The sequence below is a fragment of the Molossus molossus genome, unplaced genomic scaffold (genome assembly GCF_014108415.1).
Source record: "Molossus molossus isolate mMolMol1 unplaced genomic scaffold, mMolMol1.p scaffold_m16_p_2, whole genome shotgun sequence".
Taxonomy (NCBI): domain Eukaryota; kingdom Metazoa; phylum Chordata; class Mammalia; order Chiroptera; family Molossidae; genus Molossus; species Molossus molossus.
In genome coordinates this window covers 19,057,797-19,074,297 of record NW_023425355.1, presented here as the reverse complement: position 1 = coordinate 19,074,297, position 16,501 = coordinate 19,057,797, and the positions used below count along the sequence as shown (strand labels likewise).

The 16,501-nt window shown below is 37.3% G+C and overlaps 1 protein-coding gene across 3 annotated transcripts in view; it reads right to left on the bottom strand.

The window, feature by feature from the left end:
* Positions 1-16,501, bottom strand: part of PCDH11X (protocadherin 11 X-linked) — a 770,886-nt gene that overhangs the window by 293,656 nt on the left and 460,729 nt on the right. For all 3 annotated transcript variants that reach the window (XM_036270518.1, XM_036270519.1, XM_036270520.1), the window contains one exon: positions 11,113-11,142. In XM_036270518.1, coding sequence (XP_036126411.1) covers positions 11,113-11,142 — 30 coding nt within the window. The remainder of the gene's footprint in view (positions 1-11,112; positions 11,143-16,501) is intronic.

Genomic DNA, 16,501 nt, shown 5'->3' with positions numbered 1-16,501 from the left:
ATGATCCAGATGGACCTTTAAGGTTAAATAGCTTATCTCTTTCCTTTAGATCTTTTCATCACCAACCACATATTCTGATACATAGAATCCATTCCACATAGGTTTGCTAAATAAATGGCAACAAATTTTCATTAAATATTTACTAGGTTTCAAGTAGTCTGTTAGGCATAGGCTAAAGGAACTTATAAGACATCTTGAATTTTTCATTCTCTATATCTCAACATTGGACTGTAAAATTTATTACTTTAATGTCTCTAATTCAAAGCATTAAAGTCTAGCAACTTTTTTTAAACAATAAAGGAATAATTCAGGTAAATGAGGAAGACGAGTTGCACCGTGACTCTCAGGAAGTAGGCTAGAAAATTTACTAAATTTATGATCCTTTGGTAAAATCACACCTGATAATAAATTTTCAGAGGCTTCCTGGTGATTATTCTGTGAGTTAAGTAGGATACTTGCTTGCCCACCTTAAAAAGGAAATGCATGATGAGAGGCCGTATGTGAGAAGTAAATGAATACAGGGAAGTATGCCAAACAGAATGTATCTAACCTAATGGTCACAAGATATGAGACTTTAAAATCTCAATTCTTATTTATAAATGTCTCACTATCTGACTCAGCAACCCTAACAAGCTCTATTAGAGAAACACATGTTCAGGAAAAAGGGATTAACCTTTCAATATAAATGTGGCTTAATGAAACGGAGATGACTTTAAGTCACTATTACCAAAGATTCTACATATATTGGACTCTGATATCCAGATATTTGTCATAGAAATAGACAAAATATTTAAATCAGTACTGTCTTGCATTGTTAAACTTCATCCATTTCCATCGGTCCAATCTATTTATAACATTTCTTTATAAATTAATGAATGCTTGTTCTAGTCCTCAAACCACAAGGCTTAAAGAACATAATATGTACCCCTAGCCTGTGTGGCTCAGTTGGTTGAGCGTTGCCCTGTGCACTGAAAGGTCAATGGTGCAATTCCCAGTGAGGGCACATACCCAGGTTGCAGGTTCCCGGGTATGTGTGGGAGGCAACCAAGGCAACCAATCAATGTTTCTCTCACACTTTTCCTCTCCCTCCCTCTCTCTCTAAAAACCAGTGTAAATATATATATTTTTTAAAAAAAGAACATAATAGTCGGGCCAGTGTGGCTCGGTGGATTGAGCAACATCCCATGGATTGAGAGGTCCCGGTTCAATTCCCGGTCAGTGCACATGCCTGGTTGCAGGCTTGATCCCCTGTAGGGGGCGTGCAGGAGGCAGTCGATCCATGTTTCTCTGACACATGGATGTTTCTATCTCCCCTTCCCTTCCTCTCTCTTTCTAAAAAATAAATAAATAAAAAATATTTAAGAAAAAAGAACGTAACGTGCATAAGTCTTTAAGATAATTAAAGAGTAGATGTTTGAAATACTCAATGAAAGTCCTATGTATGTTATTATTATAAAGATTAAACATTATGAATATTAAAATACTATGAAAAACTGGAATCATTGCAAAACAAAACAAAACACTATGGTATATGACTTGTACATTCAGTAGTGAAAAACATTCTGTCCCCTAATGTTGGCAAGCAAACAATAGATCATGGAGTAACTAAACCTTAGCTCAACCAAGAAGAAAAACATGATTTGATGGAATAAACATGGTTTGTTACCTAGTAGTGCAAAAGAGAGAGGTCGGTAGATATTTCTAGACAAATAATACTGGCAAATTTTATTAGCAACATTATCCAATAAATCCCCTAAGAAAGTTTCCTCTAGTAGTTACTTTCAGAAATAAAGATATAGGAATTGAGAAGGTGAGAGCAAAATGATTTCCACTCCTAAAATAAAGGATTTTCTATTTCTAAAGTGTAATTGATTTAGCAGTGAGGACATCTATGTATATGAAAATCTAAGTTTAGAATAGAAGTATAATTACTGCAACTGTTTGGTTGAGATAAGAAACATACATTCTAATGAAAGCTCTATAGATTTAGGGTATGGCTTTCAATGTATCAGGTGTTGACTTAGTCATAGACAGCACCAAAATAGGCTTCTAAATTATGTACTGACTCAGATGGCACTGAATGAAGAGAAGCAATGACTCTCAATAATTGCTAGGGAAAAATGAACAGAAAACCACCCTATCTGTGAAAGTGTATATATGCAAAAGGCTGAATTTGTAACTACACCTAGAATTATTGTAAAGCTAAAGATCTGGGACCATTGTATTTAATACACAGAAGAGTGCTATTCAAACAAGTCTTTAAAATGTTTTCTTCTTTTCTACTGCTTTTAATAAAATATATTTCAAAACCTTTTAAAACCTTATTTTACTTAAGATGTCACTATCTCTTTTTTTTCCCATATACTTAGAATAGGGCACAGAGTGAATATGAATATGTATGATTTTATTTCAGAATGTCTTCACGTCTTCCCTACTAGATCACACAGAGAGTGAAAACATCTGTTTTTCAGAGATATAATGGGTGAATTTTGATGCTACGAGAGGGAGACAATGGTAGGTACGAGGACTTAAAACCTTTCCAGGGAGGTTTAGAGTTTTTAGTAAAGGATGAAAAAAGGGATACAGTGCGGTCATATAGACTCCCCTGTCCCCTCCCCCAATTTTGCATTAAGAGTGAAGAAAATAACATTTTAAAAGAAGCTAAGAGTCCAGATTGGAAAATTCAGCCAATTAGAACCTTATAGAAAAATACTTGAAAAATATTAAGAACATTTCAGAATATTTCTTCAGACACCAAAAAAAAAAACAAGATTACAAGTGCCTGAATTAAGTCTAATGAATAGCTCACCATTCATGACACATATTTCTTTCTGTTTTACATGAATTCAGAGGACCCTGAAAAGAAGATGTTTAAATCCCTACATAATCAGCATGTCCTATTACATTATTAAAATAGTCTACATTTTATTCTGGAAAATTAGAAAGAAAGTGCTCTTTAGATTAAGTCAAATCTCTTAAACATAAGAAATAAAAATAAGACTAAGTGTTTATAAAAAGTGAAATATGATACCGTGCCTGGGATTGAGGAGATACAGAAGAAACATGTACTTGATTAACAAGAACTCATAATCCACACCCGGCCAGTGTGGCTCAGTGGATTGAGCATCCTTTCATGGACTGAGAGGTCCTGGTTCGATTCCTGGTCAGAGCACATGCCCGGGTTGCAGGCTCAATCCCCAGTAGGGGGCGTGCAGGAGGCGGCCGATCAACGTTTCTTTCTCATTGATGTTTCTATCTCTCTCTCCCTGACACTTCCTCTCTCTCTTAAAAAAAAAGAATAAAAATATATTTAAAAAATTTTAAAAAATAATTTACAATCCAGGTATGAACATTATTACTCATGTGTAAAAATGGTTGAACACATGACAGAGGCTTTATGGAAGAGAGATGAACCGTAGTTAAAATGTCAAATGTAACAGACATTTCTGGATATACAAAGCAGAAAATCTTGGGCAAATGATAAAAAATTTCTTTTATAGTTGTCAGGTAAAGACAATAAATTATAGATGGAAATGTGTAACGAGAAGATGCAGTTGATAGGGGGACATGCCTCCTATTTAGTACTGAACTGCAATGATATCTAAAGAGAATAGTCTACTTAAGGGGGGACTTTTTATTTCATATTTCCATTGACAAATGACATTTATATGTTTCCAAATCAACAACAACAAAAAAATGGCATGCAGAAAGAGACTAAAGAACTAGATATTTCAATAATTGAAAAGGAATAAATGAGAGACTAGAAAGGAACTCAAATATATTGTGGTAATAATGATGGTTTCTATTTTAATATGGTAGGACTTCAAGGAATCTGCTGATAATTCAGTGTAGGAAATTGTGAAAGGAATTTAAAGTTGGCTGAAAAGGTTTCACACACCATTCTTAAGACCTGAGATAGAAAGGTAATAAAAGGAGAATAAAAAGACTTCTGAACAATACCTACAACTTCATACTATGAACATGTAGTAAGCTCAGTCTTTCCACCCAAACAGTGTTCGGTGGTCTGTGGAGAATGCGACGTGTGAGGGGACTACAGCTGGAAAGTGGCACTGTAAACAGAGATGGGGAGCCCGGCTCAGTGGTTGAGCATCGACCCATGCACCAAGAGGTCACCAGTTCGATTCCTGGTCAGGGCACATGCCCAGGTTGTGGGCCCGATCCCCAGTGGGGGGCATGCAGGAGGCGGCCAATCAGTGTTCTCTCTCATTGATGTTTCTATCTCTCTTTCCCTCTTCCTTCCTCTCTCTCTCAAAACCAATAAAGAAAAAAGAAAAAAAAAAGGTAAAAAGAAAAGAGAGAGAGAGAGATGAGGAGATAAATGTGACCAGGAAGAAATATCATAAAGTGGGTAAAATGGAAAAGGATTCAGCAATTAGAGGACCTAGTGAAGGGAAATCTCAACTTAACCAGAGAGGATAATACAAAGCAGATAATAAAGTTATCATCTTAAAAAAAGAGGCCAGGGTTTAAAACCATGAAATCCTTGTAATCACATGAAAATCAGATCCAAGAGCCCTGGCCGGTTTGGCTCAGTGGTTAGAGCGTCGGCCTGTGGACTAGAGAGTCCCGGGTTCAGTTCCTGCTAGGCCCTAGCGGCTAGGGGCATGTACGAAAAAAAAAAAAAGAATAATAAATAAATAAATAAGATCCAAGAAATGCATATATGTACATATAAAGGTCACAGAATCAAAGAAAACAGAAACAAAGTCAACAACAACAACAAAATCAACACAAACAAATAAGACAAAACATATGTATCTGGGGTGATGGCTACATTAACAGTTGCAACACTGAATTCCAGGTGCAAGCAGAAGTCTTGAAGGAGCACTGAAGGAGAATCCAAAGAGATAAAAGAAGTGTCCTTCAAATCATTTGCCACTTTTTTTAATCCTCACAAGATGACATGTTTATTAATTTTAGAGACACCAGAAGAGAGAGAGAGAAAGAGACAGACAGAGAGAGAGAGAGAGAGAGAGAAACATTGATGTGAGAGAGAAAGATTGATCAGTTGCCTCCCATACTTGCTGCAACCTGGAATCGAACTTGCAACCTTGGTATGCACCCTGACTGGGAATTGAACTTGCAAACTTTTTCGTGTACAGGATGATGCTCCAACCAACTGAGCCACTTGGTGGGGCTATTTGCCACTTTTTGCCACTGACCAACTTTTTAGTCGTTACCCACTGAATTAAATAAAGAATCTATTCCAAAGCAAAATAAAAAGCTGTTAAGACTCTACCAGGGGCTTCACAAGGTACCTTCAGTGCAATGTGCCTGGAAGAGCCTATCTATGGAACTTATGTAGGAAGAAGGTAAATGGGTTTCCTTGCAGGTGGCAATGCTAAATTGGAGCTCTTATTGTGATTTAATTTTCAGATAGCATTATTAACACACAAGTACATATTCAATAAGAAATCTGGATAAAATAGAAGAAATGGCATTCACAATTGCTGTAGATTTAGCCTGATGCATTGGCTCCAAAAAGTCATGTATGGAAATAATCCCTCACTTTATAAAGCCAAGGCAGGTAGAAACGTCTCTTCAGAAATGTACCCTTAGAATTAGTCTTATCTGGATATCACTTTTTAATTTTTTCTTTATTGATTAGAGCAAGAGAGGAAGGGAGAAGGAGAGATAGAAACATTAATAAGTGAGAACATTGATTGGCTGCCTCCTACATGCCCCCCACTGGGGATCAAGCCCACAACCTGGGCATGTGCCCTGACCAGGAATCGAACCAGCGACCTCTTGGTGCATGGGTCAATGCTCAACCACACCAGCTGGGCTGGATATCACTTTTTTTTTTTAAATATGTTTTTATTGACTTTTTAGAGAGAGAGATAGAAACATTGATGTGAGAGAGAAACATCCATCAGCCACTTCCTGCACGCCCCCTACTGGGGATCGAGCGCAAAACTCAGGCATGTGCCCTGACAGGGAATCAAACCGGGACTTCACAGTCCATGGACTGTGCTCAATCCAGTGAGCCCCACCGGCCAGGCTCTAGATATCACCTTTTAAAATAACTCAATGTGTCCGGCCAGTGTGGTTCAGTGGTTGAGCACAGTCCCATGAGCTGACCCATGCATCAAGAGGTTGTCTGTTCGATTCCCAGTCAGGGCACATGCCCAGGTTGTGGGCCAAATCCCCAGTGGGGGGCATGCAGGAGGCAGCTAACTGATGTTCTCTCTCATAGATGTTTCTATCTCTCTCTCCCTCTCACTTCCTCTCTCTCTAAAATCAATAAATGGGGGGGGGGGGGAAGTTCTTTAAAATAACCCCATGTGCCAGTCCATATGCAAACTCCAAAATTACACGTTTAGAAGAATTTCTGAAGCAAGGTCTTCCAAACACTCTGGATTGTTCACTAGGACAAGGGATGCAGAAGTCCCTTGTAGACACCAGTAAAGCGAGTACTGTAATGTATGGTCACTCCAACATTCCCACCTGCCTCTCCTTCATGTGTAGCCTTGGAGCAAATGATTACTGTACACATATGACAGGAGTCTGGAAGAAGATAGGCCCAGGACAGAAAATGACTTTTGCTCGCTTTGCTGCTATCGTTACTCTTTCTGTTACCCAGGAGCTTAGTCTGAAAGAAGCCACTTTGTAAATTCACCTCGGGCAAACACAAAGAAATAAGAAATGAACTCCTTTGAGAATCTGTCGGGTCCGTTTCTGCCATGTTCAGGTTAGCACTTTGGTGAACATACTCTTTAACAAGATTGGCCATTTGTGCAAACCCTAAGGGCAGTTTAGACTGGGACTTAGCCACAGGGGCACAGATCTCGAAGAAAAATATCTACACAGAAAATTTCAGGTCACTGCTAACGAAGAGAACCAGTTTGTGTTGAAACAAGAAATGATGTTTTAAAAAATATATGAACCAGGTTCAAAACTTTGTACTTCTCTGTTTTAGTGGAATAGAAACATTGCTTACACTAATTTATTCAATCACAGGTGGCTGAAATGTGTTGAAATGCCACCACCAATTATCTGGTTAAAGAATGAATGAATTATGGAGTGTATCAGTTGCTTTTACTCTGCTCCTTGAATGCCACTAGCTTCTCTGTGAAACAGAAAAGATCTCATAGGAAGAAAGGAGGGAAAAAAAGTGTCCGTCTTTGTAACTTAACTTCTGATTTGAAATATGAAAATGGATCCTGTTGGTTGAGACCTCTGAAGTCCTTTAAATTTAAATAAACGGGGAAATCAGTGTGAAATGCTAGGTCCTTTGATGTTTTAGACTCTAAAAGGCAATAAAGCATTCATTTAGATGCTTTATTTTTAGCTAGGATCATGTGTTGCCCCTCCCCTTGTTTTACAAATGCAGGATCCTTATATTTTTCACTTACTCTGAATGAAATTGAACATAAAAGCTGCATTTTACCATTTATACTAACAAAACCTAAATAGGTGAAGTTCAGGAGTTCAAGAGATGAATTCGACGTTTTATGGAAACATTTGCAATAAATCCAAAGTAAATGAACATTCTGACACAATATATTTAAGGTTTATAGGTTCTTGAATTTAATATCCAAAATACCCTTCAAATGTATACATAAATGCAATGAACCAAAAATCAAGGATATCAGAGGACAGACCCAATCTCCTTGGTATATGTTCACCGTATTATATCAGCTAAGAATGTGTACAGACCTGTGAAAACTGCCTCATGTGTCTGTAGTATCATTGTAGTTGACAGAAATAAAACCTTATTCTTCCATAAATATCTTATAGCATTTAATATATTCACTATAACTACTAAAACACAATAAAACAATTATTTTGAGATAGAAGTATTTGTTTTATAATTTCAAATTTTATTTTCTTTTTCTTTTTTTTTATCCTCACTCGAGGACATTTTTGCATTTATCCTCAGATAGAGCGAGAGGGATAGAAGGAGAAAGAGAGAGAGAAACATCCATGTGAGAGAGACACATTGAGTGGTTGCCACCCACACAACCCCAACTGGGGCTGGGGACAAACTGCAACCAAGGTATGGGCCCTTAGCAGGAACCGAACCCGGGACTCTCTGGTCTGCGGGCCAATGCTCTAACCACTGAGCCAAACTGGTCAGGGCTCTTTTCTTTTTTAAAAGATATATTTTGGACCAATTGGCTGCATTCAAACCATGGTTCTTCCATTTGTGAGCTCTGTAGCCTTAGGTAAATCACTATGTATCATGGTTACTTCATTTGTTTTTTGTTTTAATTTTTTTTTTCTTTATTGATTTTAGATAGAGAGGAAGAGAGAGGGAGAAAAAGGTAGAAACATAGATGAGAGACAACATTGACTGGCTGCCTCCTGCATGCCCCCCACTGGGGATCAGGCTCACCACCTGGGCATGTGCCCTGACCAGGAATCAAACCAGCAACCTCTTGGTGAATGGGTCTATGCTCAACCACTGAGCTACACCAGCTGGGCTGGTTTCCTCATTTGTAAAAGTATTTTTAAAGTTACTGTTATGACTAATTATGTGTGTATATGTGTACATGTATATGCATATATTCATATATACATACACACACATATATGTATAACACACAGTGCTTGGAACAGAGTAAGCAAAATATTAATAAGTTAGTTTTATTGTTCTTACTTTGGAATAGAAAGACAGCAGAGAAAAGAAACAAATGTTTACAACTGTGCTTTTTTTACCCTCTGTTTTGTCTTCACCAAACTTAAATCAGGTATCTTTCTTCCCTACAGGCAGCTGAGTTCTGCTTGCCTTCAAGCAATGAGCAACCACTAGAAAAGTGGATCATGCCCCTTATATAATGGTCTCCTAAAAATTAGCTGACCACAAGGAGAGATTTTTTCCTAGTGAATCCCATTATTTCTCTTGCTTGTCTTGTTTCTTCTTTAAAAAATTTTATCTCTGTCTGCCCTCTTTATCCTAAAGGAGAAACACCTTTTTCTTTGTTAGATTTTAAGACCCTTGCAGATTTCAGAGATCAGCACCCCATTCTGAATGTCTCTCCCTAAGTCCAGGTTTGCTTTTATTTGAAAAAATATATATATATTTTTCACTAAGAACCACATTTTCCATCGCTCCTCATATTGTGATATTACTTGTTTAATATCTACTCTTGATATGTTTTATGTTAAAATTTCATGACCCAGATGTTTTCTGAACAAGAAAATGAGTTTACCCCAGAGTGCTATATACAGTCTTTATTTTTGAAACAAAAACATTTTTCTATTTATCATAAGTATACTAGATAAAGTTTCTAATATTTCTGTTCTTCAAAATTTCAACATTTTAAAAAACATTTTTATTTATTGATTGATTTTAGAAAGAGAGGAAGTGAGAGGGAGAGAGAGGTAGAAACATCGATGAGAGAGAACATCGATTGGCCGCCTTCTGCATGCCCCACACTGGGGATCAGGCCCACAACCTGGGCATGTGCCCTGACTGGGAATCAAACCAGCGTCCTCTTGGTGCATGGGTCGATGTTCAACTAGTGAGTCACACTGGTTGGGCCATAATTCCAACTTTTAAATAACTGAGCAATGCATCTCTTTCTAAATTTGCCAGAACGTTATAACATCTAAAATTTGGAAAGCCTCTCTCTCTCTTTCTCTCTCTCTCTTTTTGTTTCACTTCATACAGTTATTTGACATTTTACTACCCTTATGTCCCTCCTTTTAATTGGAGAACTCTTCTATGGTCTTTTGCTTTCTGGGAGAAGCTGATTTTCAAAAAGTCATCACTTCAAGGTCACACTGATAAGATAGTTCAGAGAGGCATTTTGAAAACTCTCAGGAAGGTGTATTGATTGAAAACAATCTATGTCATTAGTTTAGTTTATCTTTCCAATATTAGTGAAAATTCAGTTTGACATTCTAGTCATGCTCCGTTTTCAGGTATTTCTTCCGCTTGATAGAGACACGCAGGGCTAACAGATTACTTCTGTCACAGAGGAAAACACCCTTTGGCAAGTTCTTTTTCAAACAAAATTTGAACCCTCAAACTAGAATAGGATAATTCATCTTGCATATTGCACTCACATTTAACCAAGACCACAGTTACAATAACATTTTGTTTTCTAATATAGACAGCACTTAAGACTAAATTTAATTTTCGAAATAGCTTACGTCAGAATCTTCAAAGAATCTCATGTCCTTCAACCCCAAAACATGTTCAGGAAACTAGGGTATAAATTCTAGGAAAGAACTGTCAATGAACAGCTGAGCGACGATTTATTTTAGTGGTGGTACAATTTAACTAATAAGGACACAAAAATTTAACAGTATGTGTAAGATAATATATATATTTTTAAAAAATGTATTCATTGATTTTAGAGGGAGAGGAAGGAAGAGGGAGAAACAGATAGAAACATCAGTGAGAGAGAACATCAACTGGCCACCTCCTGCATGCCCCACACTGGGGATCGGGCCCACAACTTGGGCATGTGCCCTGACTGGAAATTGAACTGGTGGCCTGTTGGTGATTGGGTCAACGCTCCACCACTGAGCTGCACTGGCCAGACAAGATAGTATCTTTTTGGTAGTAGAAAACCAAGGTTTTCTAAAAAGCCAGATTAGCCATATATACGTAAGCAGAACTTAAAATTTTTACATGAAAGATGATATTCTAAAGCCCAGTTTCTCCAAGAACATCAATTTGCTGATTAACCATATTTAGTTTAGTTACAGCCTTTTTCCCTTTGACCCCGCCAGACATCATCATGCTACATATTCACTAGCTTTTGCTGTCACTGCTAAATTGTGAATTGATATCAAAATAGTTTCTCTTATTGCTAAAATTTATCATAAAATAACTATATTACCAGAACATTCACAAAGTGATGCTGTCAGCAGTATGATATTTTGGCACCGTGGGAAAAGAAAGTGTTGGTGAAAAATAAAATAAAGTAAGACTTGAAAATTGCTTCCAGGACTGTGTAAGTGATACAAAATGTGGAGACAGCTCAGCTTGAAGCTCTTTTAAGGGAGAAACATAACATATGTCATCTTAAATACTTAGTTTTAACTCCTGGTAATAACTACTGTAGCTTCAGAAATCCACGAAAAAATAGCACAACATAGTTTGAAATCAATTTTCTTTGAAATGTCCAATCTTACCTTTCCTGCCTTTTTCCCCTCAGATTTCCGCTGATTTAGGATAAAATGGAGGCAAAGGAAGCAAAGGAAAACAAAACAAAAAACAAAAATCAGCTCCAATTTGTTACTGCAAGTATATATTTTTTAAAAATACAAATTAATCCCATGTCACTATTCCTAGTGCAACAGTACACAATTTGGGTCTTCTGTTAAAACTGTTTCCACCTGCTGCATTCATTCTTCAGTGGTTTCAGTGAAGGGATATAACAACACTGTAAGTCTCATGCAACAATATGAAGAGCCATGTAAAAAAACTTTGATCACTATCAAAAAATTAAATTATACACTTAGTCCACATAGGCATTGGCCAAGGAAAGGCATCCTTCCAATGAGATATTTTATTATATCATGTATTTTTCCATCCATTTTTAAATGAATGGACCTTGATCTCCAGCATGAACATATTTCTTAATCAAAACCAGGCTAGTAGGAAATTCATAAATTAACAATAAACAAGAAATATTTACACCGTATTGGATACTATCTCAAAATGTTAATTTTGATGGTTCCTAGGAGCACTTTAATTCACCTTGGTTCTACTAAATTTTTTTTGAAGTTATCCTGGTAAAGTCATTTTGTTCATTTTTATTTACAAACTTGTTATCCCCACCCCCCATCCAACCCCAGGAGACAGGGTAAATTAATTTTCAAGATTCTAAAACATTTATGCCATTTATTCTTTAAATCCATTCTTCTTTTTAGAAGGTGAATACATCATATGATAAAAGGATCAAATGTCTACCTTTCTAGCTAATTATGCTCCCAAGTCCTTTTCCCCCAAATTTTCTCTCAGTTCTCTGTCATCTCTACAGTTATGCAAAAGTTTCTTTGAGAGTCTTTTTTGATACAAAGAATGCCTGAAAACTTGGGTGGAGATAGGCTTGATTTTGAAATAGGGTGACTATAAAAAGAAATACAATTAATATAGTAAGAGGATGGATGCTCTCTATTTTGTTAATCCCATGACATTTTCCCAAATCAAGAGGGTCTATTTTTTTTTTTCGTCATTTTAATATAACTTGAGTTTCCAAAATTGACATTGAAACAAGTATCCAGACATGGGAGAATTCTGTTATCCAAGAAAATCAGACTGTGCTTTCTTCTCTTCCATATTGGGTATTTATTTTTAGCTTATGATATTCATATTGTCCTTATGTGACCAAATTCAACCACCAATGACTCGATGTTAAAATTCTATTTGTCTTTGAAGGCATAGCCTGAGGATAATGCCTTGAGTAATCTCTTTCAAGAAAGTGTCCTTGAATGATTTTAATGTCTTTAAACAATCGAGATTTATATCTCCATTATGAATGGTAATTCTTAAATAACAGGTTTAAAATGTCAAATTAAAAAAAAAAATCTCATGGACAAAAAAACCCCACATAACTGTTTTCCATATCTAAGAATATAGCATTTAAAAAACATCATTCTTTACTTTGCAGAACCACAATGGATCTTTTTATGTTTGTGCCATGAGGGGGTCGTACTGAATGACAACTAGGTACTAGGATATATTGGCAAGCAAGTGAGTAGGTTGGCAAATTGATGCCAGATTTGAAGATAAAAACATTTTTTTTTTTTAAATCAGTGCTGGAAGGGGGAAAACATGCTGAAAAGCAGCTGTTTTTGTCACGGAGACATGAATATTTATTCCCTTATTTTATCTAATATTTTTTTATTCTTTTTTTAGAGAGAGAGGAAGAGAGAGACAGAAACATCGATGTGAGAGAGAAACACGGATCAGCTGCCTCCAGCATGCCACCTACTGGGGACTGAGCCGACAACCCAGACATGTGCCCTGACCTGGAATCGAACCAAGACCTCTCACTCCATTAGACAATCAATGCTCAATCCACTGAGCCACACCAGCCAGGCCTTATTCTCTCATTTTAAAACTGGCCTTAAAATGATCAACATTCAATAAACAAAATTATTGTCCAAACTAAATTAAATGCACTAAGGGAGGGAGAAAAGTTAATGTGTCTGATGTTATGGGCTCAGAATTTTCCATCATATACATTTGTCACATAAATTCATATGTTCTTATTAACCTGGTGTAAATATACACCTTTTTAATCTTCTGCCAGTGAATAAACATTTCTCCTATTATATCTAATTTTCTAGATAGATAAAGCTGATTGAATATAATTGATGAAAAAGAGGAGCAAGACATGGTGCAGAAGAGAGGTAATGAAGTTTGTTAATGTCAAGAGTATGATCCAGTTGACCCATGCACCAAGAGGTCGCTGGTTCAATTCCTGGTTAAGGCACATGTCCAGGTTGTGGGCCTGATCCTCAGTGGGGGCGTGCAGGAGGCGGCCAATCGATGTTCTCTCTCATCGATGTTTCTCTCTCTCTCTCTCTCAAAATTGATAAAGGGAAAAAAATCTTAAAAAAACAAAAAGAGTATGATCCAACTAGAAGAACATCCTACATTTTTAGTCTGTTCTCTTCTACACCACACAATATTGGTCAGCCTAGTAGGCAATGGTGACAGATAATCACTCCAGTGAAGGCTTACTCGTGTATACATTGAGGCTGTAGCTTTATCGGTACAGTGGAAAGACATAAGATCAAATTATTTTGGTATTCCTCAGTATCTCTGTGCTGAATATCTATGACTGATGGGAACCAGATGTTTTATTTATTATTTTTATTTATTTAAAAATATTTTTATATGTTGTTATTGATTTTTTATGTTTTAGAGAGAGATAGAAACAAAGATAGAAACATCAATGCAAAAGAGAAACATCAGCCCTGGCCGCTTTGGCTCAGCGGTTAGAGCATCAGCCTGCTGTCCAGAGAGACCGGGGTTCGGTTGCCGCTAAGGGCATGTACCTCACTTGCAGTTTGTCCCTGGCCCTGGTTGGGTTGTGTGGGTGGCAGCCACTCAATGTGTCCCTTTCACGTCGATGTTTCTCTTTCCTTTCCTCTCTCTCCCTCCTACTCTATCTGAACAAAAAGTGAAAAAGTGTCCTCGGGTGAGGATAAAAAAAAAGAGAGAGAGAAACATCAATCGGCTGCCTTGTGCACACCCCCTTCTGGGGATGTGCCCTGACCGGGAATCAAGCCCGGACCTCTCAGTCTACGGGACAACATGCAATCCACTGAGCCACACCAGCTGGGCCGAACCAGAGGTTTTTAGCTTAGTCAGTTCTGGGTCTGTGCATTCAAAAAGAACACACCAGGTACACAGGGTGAGGTCAATACAAGAACATTTCTAGAACCCCCAAAAATATTTCTGTGTGCAGTCTCTGGGAATTTCTAACTCCTTTTTTCCACACCTTCAGGTTTACAACTTCTGTTTTCCTTTTCTTACCTGTGGAAAGTAGAACTGTTTTCTTCCTACTGGCTTCAGGTAGGCTATTGCTGCCTACAGAGTAACCGTCCTCATGCATAGAACTGTTAGAGATTTCTGATCACTAAGATTAATGAGAGTGTCAAGGAAGCAAAACTAGGGTCAGAAGTCAAGTAAGCCACGTCGTTACTTACAGGTAAGGAAAAGGAGGAATCCCACTAAAGGACAAAACGCTAAAGCTCTACCATGACTGCCGTGGTCAAAATAATATTTACCAAGGTGAACACATCGTAGCTCTTGAATAAATATTTGTGTCATAGATGGATGAAACTTGGAACAAAAGGTCATTTCTGCTTGCATGTATGTGAGCATGTATGTGCATGTGTGCTTATAACATAACAAAGTAGAAGCCTGTGGAGTCAAGTTTCTAATACTACACCAATGGGGAATACCTCCCTTCTTCCCCTGAGTCTGCACTTAAAATATATCAAAACTTTTTTTTTTTTTTTTATTGGTACATGCCACTAGCGGGAACGGAACCTGGGACTCTCTGGTACATAGGCAGATGCTCCAACCGCTGAGCCAAACCAGCTAGGGCTAATATATATCAAAAGTTTAAGTGCAATTAATTTGTACTTGGCTTCAATCTCCACATAATGACCATAGCCTGGTAAATTTTTTAGTATACTGTAAAAAATTAAGAGACCTTGCCCAAGATTGAAATGGGGAGGGTTTGTAGGGGAGCTCTCACACCTCCTTCAAGAGAAACCCTACAGGAAGAACTCTTTCTTCCTAACAGCCCTCCTGACTTCCCTTCTATTAAAAAATCCCTCTTCATCCAGCCGGTGTGGCTCAGCGGTTGAGCATTGACCCATACACCATGCGGTCGCTGGTTCAAATCCCAGTCAGGGCTCATGCCCAAATTGTGGGCCCGATCCCCAGTGGGTGACGTGCAGAAGGCGGCCAATCGATGTTCTCTCTCATCGATGTTTCTCTCCCTCCCCCTCTCCCTTCCCTTCTCTCTAAAGTAGATAAAGAAGAAAGAAATTTCTTTAAAAATCAAAGTAGAACTTCAATAAATATTTATAGGCTGAATCCAATAACAAGATACTCTGGTATTCTTTAATTGTGTGATTATAGATCATTAAAGCCAGAGTACAATAATTAACTATGAATGTTGTAAAAAGCACAAATTCTAGAGCTATATTGCCTGGATTCAACTGCTGTCTCTAACACTTACCATGTATGTGACCCTGGGCCTATTTCTTCTTGTTCTTTGGTCTTGTTTCATCATCTGTAGAGAAATAGCAGTTCCTACTTCATTAGCAAATGTGCCACTGTAAGGACATCAATAGTGGGGATATATGGGAACTCTGTGCTTTCTGCTTAATTTTGCTATAAATCTAATACTGCCCTAAAAAAATAAAATTGTATTAAAACTGAAAATAGAAAAATAAATTTTAAAAAATTGCAAAAATTAAATAAATAAAAACTAAGAATAGCTTGGTCAGTGTGGCTCAATGCATTGAGCATCATCCCATGGACTGAGAGGTGCCAGTTCGATTCCCAGTCAGGGCACAAGCCTGGGTTGTGGGCTCGATCCCCAGTGCAGGAGGCAGCTGATGGATGTTTCTCACACTGATGTTTCAGTCTCTCTCTCCCTTCCTCTCTCTCTGAAAAAAGGGGGGAAAAATCAATAAGAATATATTTTAAGTAAATAATTAAATAAAAACAAGGGTTAAATGAGTAAATTAAGTGCTTCAAATAATAGCTGCCATTTTAATGGTAATTTATTTTAACACTTTTATTGATATATAATTCACACCATTAAAGTGTAAATTCAAGGTTTTTTTTATTTTTTTAGTGTATTCACAGATATCTGTTAATCATCACCATAGTCAATTTTAGAACATTTTTATTACCTCACAAAGAAGAAACTTCACACTCTGTGGCTATCACCTCCTTCTCTTCCCATTCCACCCAAGCTTTCAACAACCTTTAATCCATTTTGTTGTCTCTTCAAATCTCTCTGTTCTGGATATATGAATGAAA